Source organism: Episyrphus balteatus, chromosome 2 (assembly GCF_945859705.1).
Source record: "Episyrphus balteatus chromosome 2, idEpiBalt1.1, whole genome shotgun sequence".
NCBI lineage: Eukaryota > Metazoa > Arthropoda > Insecta > Diptera > Syrphidae > Episyrphus > Episyrphus balteatus.
Window position 1 is genome coordinate 81272187 of NC_079135.1, and position 14436 is coordinate 81286622.

Sequence of the window (14436 nt, forward strand, 5' to 3'; positions counted from 1 at the left end):
GTTTTTAAATAACGTTTGTTTTAACGTTTTTGTATAAAAATTTTGGTTGAAATCTGTTTTGTCGTTTACGAGATATTCATAAATTAGTCATAATAATTTTGTTGGAGGAAATATTTTAGGGTACGTTTTTTATTCAACTTTTATCCTCGGTTATATTTAATTTTAAAATTCTTATTAATTGAGTTTGATAACTTCAAATATTTTTTATTTATAATTAGAAAAGAAGAAAAGAAAAAAAATTGAATTGGACTCCCAAAATATAAAAATATTTCATAATAAAAAAAATACTTCTAAATTTGATATTATCACTCATGTAATTGCAATTGTATTTGAAATCAATATTTTGTTTTTAACATTATCTTAAAACTATCACGATAATTTAGTCAATGTTTGATTTTATTATATTTTTTTGTCAATTATAGCTTAAGCTATGTATTGTATACTTAAAAACAAAACAAAATACGGACGTAAGAAAACTAAATGCCTTTTAATACAAATTTAAGTGTACAAAAATACCATTATAAAAAGATTTATAAAAAATATATAAATAAGCCCTGCTGATATAAAATACAAAAATATTAAGTTCGATTTAGTTGTATACTAAATTTGTTGTCTTCACTTTTTGTTTTTTTTTTTGTTTAGTTTAGTTTGTAAATGCTGACAAATTCAAATTATTACTTCGAAACTGAACCTCTAAGGGCACTTTGGTGGTCGTATTTCACATTCATACAAAAAAAAATCATTGTTGCGCTTTAATTTGTGGCAATGGTCGTCGGTTCATTGTAAAATAATTAGTATAAATTTCCATTCCATGAATCTTGTTTAGGGAAATATTCTGGATAGAAGATTTGGAACATAATGCCAGCTAGCATGAGTGCGAAGTAGAAAGTAACTGCAATCCACCAGAGAATGCGTTCCCAACGACGTTCTTTAAGATTGCGTAGCACTCCAATGCCCACTAGCAGACCAGCTACAGCTCCTGACAAATGTGCTACATAGCCAATTTGGTCGTGCTTATCGTTTAAATGGCGATATATTGAGGTTCCCAGATCGGTAAAGCAGAAAATCAAAAATACAAAAAGTTGTACAATTGCGTAGTCCATGTCTGAGAAGTTCTGAAAGAAAAAAAGTTTGAATTTCGAAACAAAGCGATCAATGTTCGATCTTTACCATAATTATTGTGGCAATGTGGGCTGTGATAAGAGCATAAACGCCTCCTGATGCACCGGCAAGATAAATAGTTGGGCTGCTTAGTGAAGTTCCCATTGATCCAGCAGCTACACCGGCAAGATAAACCAAGGCAACTCGCCACCAGTGGTGTACCAATTCGAGAGCAATCCCAAGGAAAATTTGAATGACAAGGTTCATGAAAAGATGCATTATTCCTACATGAACAAACATATAGCTGACGAAACGCCATCCTTCATATCTTCGGTATGGATTGAAGATGAATAAAGTAGCAGCGGGTCCTTTAGTGCTTTCACCAATGTGTTGTGACTGTTTCGGATCGTCTCTAAAAAAACGAGTGTAAATAAAGTTTTTAAAAAGAACTGAAGATGCAAACTCACTTGAAATAAATAACATCTATCATGAACATAATGATCTCTACCATTGAGAAAATTATCATTGTAAGTGGTGGTGGACAGAATGACATTTGTCTTTCGTAGGCTCCATCTAAATGTAGATTAAAAATTTATCAATAAGATTAAAAGGAAGAAACAAATGTTTTCTTTATTCCTCACCGATTTGATCGCCTTGTATTTGTTCTCGTCTTGGTACAACCATTCGACAATAACTATGTATATAACTGGTCAGCATCCAGCGGTTTCTAACAGAAAGTTTATAAAACTCTTCAAAATCCAAGCGTCCATTTCTGTCCTCATCTGATAGTTGAATAATATTTTTTGCCATAGATTGTGGTATGTCTTGACAGAGTCCTTGTGCAATGAGAAGTTTAAGTTCTCCAACGTCGAGGTAGCCATCGTTGTCGGTGTCATGCTAGAATTGAAAGAAAAAAATAATATTAAAAACTACCATTCATAAGGCAAGAGCTTTTTGTATTTTTAAGTATAAATGAGATTTTTAAATCCTTCTCTATTATGTGAAGAGAGTTAAGAAAAATAATGCACTTGTTTTAGTAATACCAAGATTTTAACAAAGATGTAAGATGTAATCGTTGGTGCGAAGACTGTCAAATAGGAAATCTGACTTCGAATACAATCTTGTTGTTGTTTAGAGGCGTCCAAGTGGAATGTGGATCACTTGTCGGTAGCAAATCTACCGTTTAAATATAAGCCATTCGTATAAGGCAGAAAATTTTGATCTAATAGTATTTTTGATTCCAATAATATAGTAACAAAATTTGAAACCACTGGTCCTACACAAATGATTTTAGACTCGAATTATTGGAAATTTTACAAGCTTCAAGATCGTGATTATTTTCGTCAAAAATAAGTCCATAACACTGAAAGTTAAATTTTTTGATAATTTATGAATTCAAACCACACCACACACGCTTTGTTTAATGAACTGTTCGAGACATAAAAGTATGTACAACTTTTTGGTCTTTAATGAGAAAAAACTCCAATTTTTTTGTTCGATTTTTTCAAGTCCTGGCTTTATATTGTTTTCAAGGGGTTCAAAAAAGTTAGTTTTCCAACTCATTAGCCTAAATTCGTAATATTTCTTTCATATTCTAAATACAGAAACTTTAAGCCTACAAACATCAATCTTGATAATGCGATCAATAGAACTCAAAAAACACATTCTTTTATTTATAAAGACCTATGTTTGATGTTGTGACGCGATTTTTTTTTTTTGTTTGAAAAAGATTGACACTCCAAAATTGGAAGTTAATAGCAAAAGAGGTGTAACGAAGTCCGCATTTTGCCAATTTGGAATTGGCTTATCCTACCCCTATCAAATTCAAATGATTTTATTCCGCGAGTGAGGTTGAAACTTAGACTATATGACGAAATTATTATTGGCATATTACTTGAAAAGTGTTCTCTCTTAATAAAAACGGTTTGCATATTATAAAAGATGACTTTTATATGGGAAATTTCATGCATATCAGCACATTTGAAAAAAATATTTTTTTTCATACAAAAAGTATGGTTATAAAAGCTCTTCTGAACGGAAACCATTAGTCATCCACAAAAACAGATATCAAATAAAATCAAATATACAATTTTTTTTTGCGAAAGGAGTTCTTTTCAAATTATGCTCCAAAAACAGTTTCTCTCGAAAAATTTTGTTTGACAAATTCCTGTTCAACATCCCAAAAAAACATAAAGTTAACTATTAAAAGGAATTACACTAGAACTTTTCACTTAAAATACAAATTGGGCTATACAGGGTTATCGAATTTTAATATAAAAAGTAAAACATTGGAAAGAATTTAAATTATAAAAGCATTTATGTGCGACTTAATCAAGCTTTAATTTATATATTTTACAATTCAGTAAGATCATCCTTAAACTAAAGTTATTTAAATATAATTTAAATTATTTATTAGATGAAAAAACAGGTTATTTACTTAAGAATCTTAAAATTAAAAAAAAAAAACACCCGTGTAGTAAGTAGGTACATGTTAATCATACTCCACAAGTTCGTTAACCTTTTGTTATTAGTTTACTCATATTAATGATGTTGTTGTGAGTTACATTTGTTGATATAATTTATTAAATTCTGTTGATTATCGAGAGAGAATGTGTTTGTATCCAATATTAAATTAAAGCCGACAAAATAAGAAGTTATTAAACAAAAAAAAAAACAATTTTCGATTTTCTAAGTGTTGAGAGATGTTAACACCACATAATATTCATAGGATAGTTAAAAATCCTTTGCAGACATTACTTATAGTACATAATTTTTTTTTTTTAATAATTTTGTATAAAGGTACAAAGCTTTAAGCTTCAATATGTAAATCATAAATAAGAAAATAAGAACTACAAAAATGATAACATCTTTAGGAGTGATGCCTACTTTATGATAATTCAATCTCTCAACAAAGAAAATATAATAATTTTATTGTTACAAGTCATAAAACCAACCAATGTTTATTATTATCTTCTTTTGAACTTGACTTAACCTCATTTATACGTATATTCATTAGAAGATGAGTTAAATGAACTTGCATAGTTCAACTTACAGCAGCTTGGTTGCTTCTAATTCAATATCACTTTCCAATGCGGTTTGTTATACAGTTGTGGTTTTCCACTTGTACTTATTTTATACTTCTTCCTTCATATAAATGATTCATTGTCATTCAATTGCGTGTGAAAATTATTTTATTGCAAAAAAATACATATGCCGTGTACACTGTATATCAATTTGAAAAAAAAAGTTTAAAGTTTAATAATTGATTAGATAAATAAATTCATAGAAACCTGTATAGTTAACTTATAAATGAATACCTTAGAATAAAAATATTTTCATAACCAGTAACACCAAGCAGTATTAAATTCTCAACTTTTTATATGATTAACATTATTTGTCACAGTAAAGACTTTAAATTTAAATAGAATATACAATTATTCGATATTACACATATATTTATCACGAAGTTAACAAAGGTATTTTGTTTGGTTACTTAAAAATAACATTCTACTTGACAAATTTATGATGAACCGATATCTAACAAAAATAATAGAAAAAAAACTGTAGTTAGGTTTGCTGATTTAAAAATGTAATCTAAAGCTCCAAAATAAATAAACAAAACCCTGAGTTCTAAAGGTCCTTTTTTATTTAAGTTTGTATTACTAGCGGAGGTATTAGGAAGTTATGTTATCTAAATATATTTACTACACCAAGGCTCAAATGTTTTTAATACTTTATTTGATTTTATCTTTTAAAAAGTTCAGTTATACATGTTTGTTGCCTCACTTTTAAGAAGAAACATTTAAAAACATTTTTATTATTTAAATAAAATGCCGTCTTTGAGAAAGAATACGACTGTCTGATGGTCATTGTGAGCATTATTATGAGTTGATTTTTCGATTTTTTATTAAATTTCAAAGGTATTCTATCAGTCCTCAGGCTCTTTTCGATATTTGGTAGTGACTAGGCAGTTTTGAATTCTTCCAATATGTGACTAGATAGTCAGTCAGAGTTCGGATTGTTCTTACAATAGTTAAATGTATCTTACTGGAATTTGAAACATCTAGTTCAATGGATTCAAGATAATTTAGATATTCATTTCATCCAGATTTTATCCTAAGGTTTTCGAAGATGCAAGTGATTCCGGTCATAGTGTTGCGATTCTATTTTAAATTATTATTCTACTTTACCTATAAACAAAAAGCTAATCGTGGTAACGTGTTACTGTTTTTTGATAAGTAAACTTCGGGAGCAAGAAAAAAATGATTTGGTCAAGAGAACATAAGGTGTTTAATTTAGCCCCAAACACGTTTTGAGGCCGTGCTGGTCAAAACATTATATTTTGAACAAAAATTAATTTTAACAGATTTTGTTTAAAGGTCGCCATTGAATCCACAATATGCAAACAAATAAACTCTATGCCTAGCCAACTGCATACTGAGACTATATTCGGCAGATGTTTTTGTCTGTATTCTCAACCTGTTGCGATAGCATTTTTGAACTTTACTTTGAAGATGGAATTGTTGATCTTCATAGCCAATATTAACAATCTGCAATCTGCCATGGTGCCGAATTATTTTAGTAATCGACATTGTATAGATTGCAGAAGTAACATTTTCAAATCTTCAACACTTTGCAACTTTAATAAGATTCGTCTTTGAAGTTTTCAGTTCGGAGTTTGTACCTTTTTAAATTCTCTGTTTCTTTGATGCCTCGTTTTTCGTGTTGCCTTTTTTCTTCTGCTCATTGGCAACTTTGGACATTTTTTTGCAGCTCCCGACATTTTTTGGAATTTAAGATTTTTGCTAAGGGAGATCTTAGAATGCTACAAAGAAAAACATGATGTCAATTATGACACCTTCTACGAGATTTTCGAAAAAAAAAAAAACATAAGAGCAAATCCTAAGCTACGATATTAAAATCGTCTTCGCTGTTTTAAATTCTAAACTAAAAGACCAGGTTTCTCGAAAAGTAAATAGCCACGTCTGATAACGGATTCAAGCCGCGGGACAAAATGCTGACATACAGTGGCGGTCAAAAAAATAGCAGTGCATCGAAAAATATTTCAAATAAAATATAAAACATAAAAAGAGTTTCGATGTTGGATTTATTTTTTATTAAAACTATTTTAGATACATTCTAGATTAATTTTTAGTATGAATGAAATTTAATTTATTGCTAATAGCTAAGCAATAATCCAAAAACAAAATAAACCTAAAAATTAAGCGGTCAAAATAATAGCAGTTATTTTCGTTTTCAAGTAAATTTAAATAAAACAAAGGCACAAAAAGTTCAAATAAACGGTATTTTACTTGGCAAAAGCTAGCATTTGCTCTCTTGACCTTTATTTTTATTTAAAGCTTGGCAAAAACCTTTTATGTGGCCGACAAGTCGCTGAGATCTGTGAGCTACAGATTTTGGAACAATAAAAGGATTTTTTTAGGCTTTTAAACTGCTTACGGCCGATTTCTTCACAAAAGTTATAAGTCAGCCTAGTACCCGGTCAAGCTGGACCTGATACTAGCACTAGTACTCAGTCCTAAGGAAAAATCAGGACCCGAGCATTTCTTCACATATATAGGACACGATCTCAGTTTACAAGGGAGTACTAAGAACTAGTACGTATAAAACAGGTCTAACTGATGTGTGAAATATTTTATTTGGATATTTGAGGGAATTTACCAAATTAAAAATAGAAAAAAAATATGAAATAATAAAAAGAAAAAATAATGTGATAAAACAAACAAGCAACCACAAAATAAATTCGATAAGATTTGTCAAGAATTTTCATAGTCAAGAATACATTCATGAATGTAGAATGCTTTGATCTGGTAAATGTAGACGAGGCTGAAAAACACGGATCTTCGACCTTAATGCAGCATATTAAGTTAAGAACAGTTACGAATAGACGATTACTTGCAACAACATAAATGTATTTTAATAAAAATAAAATAAAGACAAGTTAAAAAAAAAACGCTGTCCAGTGACTATGTATTTTTTGATTCCAATGCGACTAGTATTATTTTATCATGACTTGTTGGCGAGCCCGAGGCAGTCGTAGGTTTTCTAACCACACGTTTCCTGACGTGAGTGTAAATTTAATTTTTAATGGCTTCCCGCAATGTCCGTAAACAGAATTTTTCTTGCAAACAAATTTTGTGCTGGAAGTTGGAAGATGGATGTCGGATGCCGAGAAATGAAAATGTAGCAAGAATCGGTTTTTTTGACATGACACTTTTCGAAATAGACCGAGAGCCCCCAGCAAATTTTTGGAGTGGAGGTATAACCAAAATGTGAGTATGCAGTTATATAGCCTTATGCATTCTCATAACGAATTCAAAAGTCTGGCAGCTTTCAATCGCGGCCTTATATGGTTTTCAGGGGGTTAAATAACGCGAGTTTTCCAATTAATATGAGTAGGCTGAATTAACACAAATTCACATATTAATATGAGGGCTGATAGTCTGCCATTTCCCCTCTTAGACTAAAAGATTGATCAGTGTCGAAATACTTCTTTATCAAGCAATGTACATTTTTTGTCCATTCTTACCGTTCAAGCATAGCATTGTTCAGAAACGTTAGGGACTAAATATTTAGGTAATGGGCAGGTTCAAAAACGTTAGGGACTAAATATTTAGGCAATTTCTCGGTCTCTGATTGGTCAGCTGTCAAAAAAATCCTTCCAATTTAGGTAATTTTATTGGAAAGTTAGGCAAGAAAATTTTTCCTAAAAATTTAGAAAGGTTTTTTTTGTCAACATGACAGCAGATTGTTTTTAATTAAAGAATTAATTTAGCAAAATTAAATTTATTTGTGTGAAAAACAACTAAAAAGTGCATTATCGGTTATAAGTAATTTTATTTATTCATTACAGTTAAGTGAAATTTGGTGTCTTACCCATGCGACCGGTAAAATTCTTAAATAAATTTTGAAATTTGACAATAGCATCACATCCAAACTAATTTAGTCAATTTACTCAAATTTCCGTTCAGAAAATGACGTGGCCTAAATATCTAGTCCCTAATATTTCCTGAACGTGCCCAATGTGATAAAATTCTGTTCTAAACTTAGAGGAGTTGTTAGTTCCGTGAAGCTTTTATAGAGGGCTCTAGTTTCTTTAAGTTGTTCGATGAGTGCATGCCTCCACTTTATTTTCATTTGATGGCTGTCATCAACAAGCGTGTTTATTTACAGCTGCAGAACCGGACTCGCACTGAAAAACATATCCATGCATATGGCGTTACAATGTATTAGGTATAGGAACAAGGTTCTAAAAAGTACTAAATGAAACATTCTGTCATTTATGTATGTATATTTCATTTTTGAGTTTTTCAATTGTTTTTTTTTTTTTTTTGTGAAATTGATTCTTATGTCGAATTCCTTTCAATTTTTTGAATCGCCTCAAAAAAATCGAATTTTTGGTGTTAAAAAGGAACATGAAAACAGACCGAATTCTTTTTGCGATTGTATGTGTGTCATTTGACAACAAACGTCAAGCTGAAACCAAAACAATTTCTGCAAAATAAAACCAGAGATTCCTTTGATCAATAATTTTGTTTATTTTCTTCGGTAATATAGATTTATTTTAATCAGAATCAAAGGGAAATTGCAGTTATTATTAAGATATGAGTGAAGATGAAGTAGAAGGTTATTATTTTGGCCGTATGCTGTGGTTTTACAGAGAAAAAAAATTTTGACGACAATTACGAGAAGAAAAGTCACAGTAATTTGACTTTTTCACAAGAACTATGCCAGGAAAAAATATATTTTGATCGCACATTGTTTTTTTTTATTTATTTCATATTTTTCCGCAATAAAAATACGATATTCAATTAAAATTTACTCTTTATTTGAAGTTAGTGTTCTCAAATAAACAAACAACACGAAGAAAACTTTCAGCTTGACGTTTGAGAAATGTCAAATGTTCCAAGTGTGTGTGCAAATCCGTGTAAATCTCTCAAAAAAGAGGGATTAAAAAAAATTCGAATTCTGCTACGTTTGAGGCGAATTTTTTTTCTATGGAACATGATTTTCAAAAAAAATTCGCTTCGAGATCGCCGAAAATTCGATTTTTCAATTGAAAGGAATTCGACATTAATTATAAATGTCAATAAATTATCAAAAAAAAATTTCGCTCGTGGATAAAAGTTCATTCTGAAAAGTGCCCTGAGCAACACTTAAACACATATGTAACTAGTCAAGTTATTTACTATTTTTTCAAAAGATGATGTAAATCTTTTTATAAAAATTTGTATGTATGAGCTAGACCAATTCAAAGTCAGCAACAAAACCTAGTATAAGTTTTACTACTTTTATAAATCAAATGTTAAAAAAAAAGAAAGTCTCAATAAACTTAAATTGAATTGAATTGAATTCGTGGATAAAAGTAAGGTATTATCAATTATGTATTTATATGCAACTATATTTAAGACCAACAATCATTTTTTAAATAATTTTCTATAGGAATAAATTAGAGAAATTGAAACGTAAGGTATGAAACCTAGAATTTAGACGCATTTGGGGAAAAATTGTTAGATATCGTGGGCACAAAGCCAAAACCACGAATCTGAAAAAGTATAGTTCTGAGAAAAATGGATTCAAATTTTTTGAAATTCATGCAAACTCATGGAAACTCGTGTAACGGACTCCTAGACTCTTATAGGCAACAGATAGAGGATTGTTGTCCACGCAATAAATAGAGGGACCGATAACAAGTTAATTAACGCATTAAAGTGGAAATGTTCAAAAATGCAGATTCGCGGTTTTGTTTCGGTGATAATTTAATCCGAAATCAGAAACTTACTTGGTGGTTGCTTTTCTGCATTTGCTGCTACTGCAGCAGCTTTAATCTTGCCTGTCATCATTTGAAGATGTTTGGTTATGGTTACAAAAAAGGTTAAATAAAAATGACATTGACAAAAAAGTGCTTTTTAATTATTGTTTCTAACCCTCTTTTTTTGTCTTCAAACCTTCTCGGGTGTGCCATTCTTACAACCACGTGTGGTTCCAACGTTCTTCATCCTCTTCCTAAGAACATTGCATGATGAACGGCAGACGCTCTTCTACCTCAGATTTACGCATTTAGTTTAGGTAAGGTGTTGCAGTTTTGCACACAATACGAAAAAAACTTTATGCGGTGCCAACGGAACCATAATGTAGTTCACTACTCATTGTCCAAGCATTAAATTTTGGTTTATAAATTGGAAAATAAGATTAAGTTTTTCTTATTGCGCATACTTACCACCTGTTAATTCCGTTTATCTGTAAGATTGTCTGAACTTTTTATTGCAATACAAACTTTTTTGTATTGGCCGAAATGCTCTTTTACCTACCTGCATTTACAAATTTGGGCAGTATTTGAAAAGCATTTCAATTAGAAAGAAGTTTAAAAAGTTAAAACAATTTTGTAGTATTTTTTTCCGACTTAAACTACTAAAATGCATGGAAATCATCGTCTGAGCAATCATTCGAAGTTGTTTTTCACGATAGAATTTGTTTGTGATAAATATTTTATCATGTGAAGAGATTTTGACATATTTTTAATTTTTTTTTCACAAAACAAGAATCGAATTCGATGTGAAGCTGTGATAATTTTTTTCATATTAAAATATCACAGAACGAGAATCGACCCCCAGGTTCCAGCTGGTTTTGTAGAGCTAGCTAGTATCGGGTCCTCCTAACTACTACTCGGTTCAAAATTGACAGTTCTAGGGCTTCGGATCTGAATGAAGAAATGAGTTGATACCGATTTGAGTGCTAACTTTATGACTAGGAGTACTAACTTAAGGCTAGGACTCCGTGAAGAAATCGGCCGTTAGTGTTAGCGTCTTTCAATTAATTCAACTCAATTCTTTACTAATTTAAAACTACTTCAATGTAGCTCAATTGAACTAAAAATAAGCCCCTTAGCTTTTTACAGCCCTACTGTATTTTTTCAACTATCTTACTATGGTGACATAAACGGAGGTCGACTTCTATCGGATTTAGCCTTTAACAGAAAAGTTTAGTTTCAGTTGTATTTTGTATATTTTTTTGTAATTCATTTGCGCAAAGATAAAAAAAAAACAGTTTTCACTTGCAACAATCCATTGCGAGTGTCTAATAGAATCTGTTAGCCAAGTCAATGCATTACTTTTATACCAAACAAAGCAAACTTAACCTACTTTTTTTTCTACACAAATAAAAAAATTGAAAAAAAAAAAACAAACATCTTCATTCTCAACCATTTTTACCTTAAATAGACAAAATAAAAAATAAAGTAACACACGCAACTTGTTCGCATTCTTTGGACCAGGTTATACCTACTGAATATAGCAATAGCGCTTTGCCCGACCTTAAAATTTAATATCTAATCAGACTTTGAAATAGTAAAATGCTGATTAAAAAAAAGTGTATTATATTCGATGACAATCATCATCGATATATTACCGCTAAATACTACACCATTTTATGTGTAAATGGTTGCAGTCAGTTAGTACATAATGAATTGATACCTAATTGTTATTATTAACTCCCAAAGTGAATCATCTTTTTGCTTTTTCTAAACAAAACAAATGAATTATTAAGGAATACAATAAGAAAATTAAACCAGACACCGCCTTGATTTTGAATGCATTAATTAAAATTCAATTTTACTTACATTATCGAAAATTCTTCTAATTCTTTGTCGGTCTTCGGCTTCCGGCACCGAAATCATTCGTTGTAATGGAATTTCTTCTTGTTGGCGCGATCCATTTGCCGATTCTAGATCGAGCTGTTGTGATTGTTGTCGTTGACGACTCATATTTCTTGTTTTCTTATTGAAAACACAAAAATACTTTGGAACTCAAAGAATGCTTCCAAGTGCAAGTGCAACACTTGTTAGCTTCTATTCTGTCTGTCGAATGCGATTTCACTTTTTAAGAAAAAAGCCAGTGATGTGGTGAGTAAGAGCCAAGTTTTTATTAGAATTTTAGGGAATTTCTTGAGTTGATTGTGCCCGCACCGTGACGACTTCGATTGGGTTGGGTTTGATAGAAGTTAATGTTAAAGAAAGAAGAAGTTTATTCATGAAAATGGCAAGAAAATTCAGTAAAATACTGGCAAGTACGGAGGGATATTTTATAATTAATATAAATACTATTGAAAAATATTAATACTCGAAGAGATCTTAAAAAAGATCCCGCAATTATTATTAACGAATGTATAATAAAATAAATGATAACAAAACACTTGTGAAAAAAAAATGGGGAGCTCTGTATGTTCTGTTTTTCTGTCGTTGTAGTCTTGTACTGTGCGCTTTTACTTTTTTGACATTTGACGTTTTCATCCCTTCAAGCAAGAAAACGGAGTCCAGAAAAGACAGTCCGACCTCCGAACGAGAAAAGCGGGGTTGCACTCATACACTTGCAACTTTTTGTGTATGAACACAAAGTCTAAGAGAATCGTGGTGAAAACTGAGAAAAGGAAAAAAAAGTAGACAGACATAGCCAACAAGAGCAAAAGCGTCATTTTGTTATTTTTTGTTGAAGTGTTTAGTCGCGTCGTGTCTCGTGTCGTTGTTAATAGAATATAAGTATAATTATAAACAATTATATCAAACTATTAACAATATGGAAACAAAAAAAGGTATGTTGTATATATCGCTCAAAGTGTTTGGATTAAAGTGATGTGTTTCTGTTTGTGTTGTAGATGTAATCTCTAATGATGAAGAAAAAGGCAGAAGGTGAAACATGCGATTGGGCATCTAAAGAAACACCAACAACAGCAGCAACAACAAATAAAATATAATGAAAAAAATGTATTGTATTTTATATTGTATATATTGTGAAAATTTCGTTTGCCAAAATTAAATAAAAAAAAAACAGTTTCAGTGAAAAAAAAATAAATCTTGTTCTTTTTTTGGTCGCAAATGCGATACGTCATCCCTTTTTTATTCCTCTTTCTGGTAGGTTTTCGCTGCTCCGACTCAGGTCCGCCTTCGGCTCCGTTTTCTCGGAATGGAGATTTTCACCACACCAATACATATGCAATCGACTTCGCGGTGATTATAATTTCCATACTAATTTGAGCCGCCTTCGGACCAGTTTCTGATCCGAAGTCGGACTCAGCTCCGCCTCAGGCGGAGCGGATTCGGACCGAGGTCGGACCTGTTTGCTTGAAGGGATTTGTTTTTTTTTCTTTTCATACACTCTACATATCCGACATAATTAAATAAATCGATTGTGTTATCGGTTTGTGTATTTGATACGAAGGAAAGGTAGTTCAATGAAATTTTTGTAGCTTTGTAGTTTGTGTAGTTTTATACATATGAAAAAAAAATGGAGAAACGAAAAAAATATCGAAACAATTCATGTTTGTTTTTTATGAATTTTGAAGCCTGGGACGCAGCTCGCGCTAAATTTAAGCTCCCATACAAATTATGGAAACATTTTATCTGAGCTAAAATGGATCCCATACAAACTATCGATAGCTTGTATGGGAATTTTATATCGGCTAAAATTTAGCGCGAACAGTGTACCAGGCTTAACTCGAGAGTTAAAACGCAAGTTATAATTTCTTTTTATTCAAGCCTGGTACGCTGTTCACGCTAAATTTTAGCCGAGATAAAATTCCCATACAAGTTATCGATAATTTGTATGGGATCCATTTTAGCTCAGATAAAATTTTTCGATAATTTGTATGGGAGCTAAAATTTAGCGATAGCAGCGTACCTACCCAAATAGTAGTGAAAACAGGCTTTTAGAGTAAAGCTTGGTACGCAGCTCGCGCTAAATTATAGCTCCCATACAAATTATGGAAACATTTTATCTGAGCTAAAATGGATCCCATACAAATTATCGATAACTTGTATGGGAATTTTATCTCGGCTAAAATTTAGCGCGAACAGCGTACCAGGCTTAAAGCCTGGTACGCTGTTCGCGCTAAATTTTAGCTCCCATACAAATTATGGAAAAATTTTATCTGAGCTAAAATGGATCCCATACAAACTATCGATAACTTGTATGGGAATTTTATCTCGGCTAAAATTTAGCGCGAACAGCGTACCAGGCTTAACTACCCAAACAGGAATTGGGTTAAAAAAGTTGAGACCTATTTTTGAAAAACAAAATGGCAGAATGGCATAAAATATGGCTATTGACTATCTTTAAGCCTGGTACGCAGCTCGCGCTAAATGTTAGCTCCCATACAAATTATCGAAAAATTTTATCTAAGCTTAAATGGATCCCATACAAATTATCGATAACTTGTATGGGAATTTTATCTCGGCTAAAATTTAGCGCGAGCAGCGTACCAGGCTTTAAAAGTAAAAAAAAAATATTTTAGTCGTCTTTTTGAAAAGTGACACACGTTATT

General features: G+C 31.4%; 1 protein-coding gene and 1 long non-coding RNA gene across 2 annotated transcripts; one reads left to right on the plus strand and one right to left on the minus strand.

Annotated features, from left to right (window-relative positions):
- Positions 1-432: 432 nt before the first annotated feature.
- Positions 433-12366, minus strand: LOC129909111 (protein rhomboid). The gene is made up of 5 exons (XM_055986073.1): positions 11741-12366; positions 1743-1998; positions 1569-1674; positions 1171-1513; positions 433-1115 (listed from the first exon to the last, which is right to left on the minus strand). The coding sequence occupies exons 1-5, from the start codon at positions 11882-11884 to the stop codon at positions 792-794; spliced, it is 1173 nt and encodes a 390-aa protein (XP_055842048.1). The 5' UTR covers positions 11885-12366; the 3' UTR covers positions 433-791.
- LOC129909113 (uncharacterized) lies at positions 9196-9797 on the plus strand. The gene is made up of 2 exons (XR_008771408.1): positions 9196-9248; positions 9565-9797. It is a non-coding gene; the product is annotated as an uncharacterized LOC129909113 (long non-coding RNA).
- Positions 12367-14436: the final 2070 nt, after the last annotated feature.

What these genes read in the sequence shown, in the direction of transcription:
- LOC129909111 (XM_055986073.1), bottom strand. Translation starts at nt 11,884, where the DNA reads ATGAGTCGTCAACGACAACAATCACAACAGCTCGATCTAGAATCGGCA. An exon ending in TTAGAAGAATTTTCGATAAT is followed by an intron (nt 1,999 to 11,740) that starts GTAAGTAAAATT and finishes TTTCAATTCTAG; the next exon opens with CATGACACCGACAACGATGG. An exon ending in AATACAAGGCGATCAAATCG is followed by an intron (nt 1,675 to 1,742) that starts GTGAGGAATAAA and finishes ATCTACATTTAG; the next exon opens with ATGGAGCCTACGAAAGACAA.